At 49.5% G+C, this 4,287-nt stretch overlaps 1 protein-coding gene across 1 annotated transcript; it reads right to left on the bottom strand.

Moving 5' to 3' along the window:
- Window positions 1-2,777: 2,777 nt before the first annotated feature.
- Window positions 2,778-3,920, bottom strand: LOC119333357. The gene has a single exon (XM_037606280.1). It carries the CDS (start codon window positions 3,918-3,920, stop codon window positions 2,778-2,780), a length of 1,143 nt encoding a protein of 380 aa, XP_037462177.1.
- Between the last annotated feature and the right edge of the window lie 367 nt (window positions 3,921-4,287).

Raw genomic sequence — 4,287 nt, forward strand, 5'->3', positions numbered from 1 at the left:
ATACCACCATGCCATCAACCCGATCAATGAGACTTCGGCATTAACCTTCTTTATCATCACCATCATCATCCCTCTGTTCATCTCTTTGTAATACAAATACCCTCCAACGTGCATTATATTGATTTGTTTGTCCATGATTGCCATGATTACCCCTATGATGCTCGTTGTCTCAATGTTGAGTAAAACCCCTAGTTCTTGGGGATATTCTAGGATGTTTAGGTGTTGAACGCTGATAGGATAAAAAAAATTCTCCTTTGAGGCTCTGTTTGGTGGCTAGGGGGAAAGCCTAGGGTGCTAAAATCCCAATAGAGGAATTTCATGAGCACATGGGATCCCCTTCCTTCCACCGGGGAGATCTCCTCCTCGGGGATGATCATTTGGTGGTAAGGGAGGGGGGAAGCACGCGATGAAGGCAGAGTTTAACGACAAGGTGGACGGGCATAGTGTGAGGCAGATGACATGGGGAAATTTCCTCGAGTGCATAGGCGTGGACCTCTTCTCAGGGAAAGAGAGGGTTTCGGGCTGGCATGCCACGCGGATTGGGTCACCAAATGTCAGACTCGATTTTCCTAGCGTGAGTTTCCACAGGGGTTCCGGGCCCAGGTAAAAGGAAGGAATCCCTGAGGGAACTGCGGCAACCAAATGAGCCCTGAATGTTTATGTTAATAATGTTCTTCTCGATGTTGTGTGAAGTCGACCACATAACATTTGCCCTTATGTACGAGAAGAATATCATTGTCCTTGTGATGGTGGGTTGCGGAGATACTGCGGTGACAACATAGTTTAAAAAACCGAACCGGTAATCCAACCGGCAAGGCTGTTGGTTCAGGTTTTTACTGGTCGGACCGCCGGTTCACCGGTTCGATTGTCGGTTTTATAGAAATAAAATAATATATATTTTATCAAGAAATACACCAATCAATAGATAAAAAATGTGTAATCATATTCACAGAGTAACCAACAACTACAGATTAATATCTAAATAATTCATATAGATAATCTCCAACTCAAACATAGTACTATAGTAGCATTTAGCAAGGTAAGCAACATCAAGTAGTAGCAGCAAGCAACATCAACATCAAGTATTAGCAGAGGTGGCACCCTTATCCTCCTACTCGGCTGTTCCTGGTCTCAACTCTGGAACAGAGGGAGGCCTTTGTAGACTTGAATGGATTAGAGGGAGATTGGAGTTGAACGGTGGGAGGCCTTTGTAGACTAGGCGGCAGCGTCCCCTCCCCCAGCCATCAACAAAGGGGGCACATAACAAGTGGCCGCGTGGGCTGGTGGCCTGGTGCTGTCGCACGGAGTGGCGAGCGAGAGGCGGCATCGCCGCACCTCCTGGCGAGGGTGCCGACGGAGGGGAGCGGCGGCGCCCGATAGTGTTTGTCTATGGACAAAATCTAGAGAAATGCTCCCAATTCGGCAGAAACCCTACCAAAAGAGGTTTTTTTTTCCCTTTTTCGATTCTAGCCCCACCGTCGCATGAAAACGAGTCAATTGAGGGGTATTTCTAAAAACAACATCGAACCGACCAGTTTTCTGTGAACCGCCCGGTTCACCGGTTTTTTGAAAAAAACGGTCGGTTCAACCGGTTTTTCTGGTTCGCTTGCTCGAACAGTCTGATGTGCTTAAAAAAACACCGGGATCGCCGGTTCCGGTTTTTTCCGGTCCGGTTGGCTGTCCGGTTCGGTTTTTAAACTACGGGTGACAGAAACTACCTCCCTCCTTCCCCGACCTCTTGATAGAGGAAATACCGAGAAACCTCCTTTAGCTACATCCATGAAGAGACTGGACAGGTCTTGTTTTCATCTTGCACAATCCTGCAGCGATGATAAGCAATTCCTCAATGACATCCCATTTCTACTTGTTCCGTGTGAAAAATCTGTCGAGGTGTCTACTCAAACTAATCTGAAATAAGCTTTCTCCAACCAAATAAGTGTGAAATGTTCAGAGAGAGTTCCTCAAGGTTATGTGTGATTGTTAAACAAGATTTGCAAATTCAGGCTTGACAACTCATGAACCCCGGATTGTACATCTGTTCTCAAAAGCACACCCAGAAGTTAATCAGACTTGTAGAACTTAATCTAAGCTGCACTAGTTGTACGTCCTGACTCCGGAGTGGAAAGTTTCAGTTAAAAATAAATAAACTGCTAGAGCATACTGCAGTGATAGTTGAGACTTCAGAACCTTTACTGCCTGTATTTACCTGATTCTCTTTTACTTCAGAACCTATCCTCTCAACTGAAGGTCTGAGATGGGTTGACTAGTTGTTGCTTGTAGTAAAGGTTTAAGGTAGCATGGCTAACAACCATTATTTTTTCAAGTCTTAAGTGAAAAGGTCTTGTGTTTTGAACTGATAGAGCATGCTGCAGTGAGAGTACTTGCTTAAGTTTGCTCAAACGATAGTAGAGAGAAAACCTCACTAAAAACGAGACTTCAGAGTTTATTCCTATTAGAACCAAATGTGAGCGAAAGAACTGAACCGAAGCTTAGTAGTTGACGATGAATCGAAACTGACCAGAATCGTGCGATGGAAGGAGTAATTACGAAGTTTGGAGCTGAGAGAAACTATGAGCTGCAGCATGCAAAATTGTCAACACAAGATTCAGAAAATCCATCACAGGAGCAATAAGAACAACAACAGTTTTAGTAGCTTGCATGAACAAGTGGAGCAAACAGCTCAGAGGTACATCTCGTGGCGATCGTACATGGACGAACTAATACATCAGCCAGTGAGTATCCTCGTATACACTTTGAAAACAATTTCAGCATCGGACTTAGTAGACACTTGCAGGCGAGAAGAAGTTGCTGTGCCCTCCAGCGTGAAGATTGGCGGCGGCATTGCACCTCCTCTCGTTCTCGAGCGCCTCTTCGGCCTTCCACGCTTCTTCAAATGGATCATGGAAGATGATCGGCGGCGGGTTGTAAGTCCCCACGTCTTGAACAATGGATGACTTGTCGTTGGTCGAGACAGCCTCCCGCTCCTGCTCTTCTGCTCCTTCATCGAGTATAGCCCTAAGGAACTCCAGCTCGTCAGCTTCGAGCGGGACGATTTCTTCTGCAGCATCAGCGAAAAGCTTTTGCGGCCCCTCTGGTTCCAAGTAGAAATTCTGTTCGATGCTGTTAGTAGCTCCGACCGGGAGATCTTCCTCCACTTGTAACCCGAGAAGCTCATCGATTGTGCAACAGAACCGGTCCATGTCGTCGTCAGCTTCAGGTACGGACTCATCCGGCAAGAAATCCGGTGCTGCAGCGGTGAACGACGGTGTGGCAGGTGCCGGGACGGGGACAGCACCGCGCATCCTCTTCTTGGGGCGCGGAGGATGAGGATCGGCGGCGGCAGCCGGCGCTGGCCTCTTCTGCGCGTGCGTGCTCGGGGTCACGGCCTCTGGTTGCTGTTGCTGAAGCTTGTATGCTTCCGATTCCTGGCGGGCCGCGTCAGGAGCATGCTGAGCCAAGTGCATCTTGCAGAACACCTTCACCCCGTCGGAGACGGTGGCCTCCGGCAGCAGGCACCGGTATTCCTCCATGACCCAGCCCGTGGACTTGCCCTTCTTCTTGAAGGACAGGTTCTTGACCTCGCCGACCTTGACTCCCGCGTGGCAAATCTCCGTGGTCTTCTGTATGGTCCATGTGCCGCCGCCGGCGCCGCGCACGCTCTGGAGCTTGCTCCCGTTCTTGCTCTTGCACGTGGTAAAGAAGAACCGGTCGCCTCTGCTCACGGCCTGCGGCACGGGCGCGTACCGGGCGGCCAGATCCTTGGGCTCGCAGCCGGAGATTTCGACGCGGTGGATGAGCTTGTCGACGGCATGCAGCGTCTCGCCGGAGAGGAGGCGTGGCAGGTAGTAGGTGACGGCGTCCACTTCCGTAGGGCTCAGCCGGTAGTGGTGGAAGATGTCGTCGACGTCGAGCCCCTCCATCCCGGCCGGCGGCTGCCCGATCTGCTGCTAGGGTTCTACTGCAGCTAGGAAAGGGTGATGTCGATCGAGGGCGCGCGACTGGGATTTGGGAGAGGTTTGTCTGCGGGATCGGGAAGGTGTTGTGGTACGCGCAGGTGGTCTTTGCTGATATTTAAAGCCGCTGCACTACGCGATGGAGGACGCGTAAGATTTCCTTTTTTCTGAATCCGACTATGTCCCCAGTTCAGTTTCCCGTCAGTTATCTGAAACTTGCAGCTCCCGCTTGCTTTCATTTTCTGGAAATTTCCGTCAATCTGATCATGATGCGGTGCTGAAAATGTAGAGGATAGATGCCGTGCTAATTGTGATTCATGATTTTGAGTATTAC

This window comes from Triticum dicoccoides, chromosome 7A (assembly GCF_002162155.2).
Source record: "Triticum dicoccoides isolate Atlit2015 ecotype Zavitan chromosome 7A, WEW_v2.0, whole genome shotgun sequence".
Taxonomy (NCBI): Eukaryota; Viridiplantae; Streptophyta; class Magnoliopsida; order Poales; family Poaceae; genus Triticum; species Triticum dicoccoides.

Coding starts and splice junctions, on each gene's coding strand:
- LOC119333357 (XM_037606280.1), bottom strand. CDS start 3,920: ATGGAGGGGCTCGACGTCGACGACATCTTCCACCACTACCGGCTGAGC.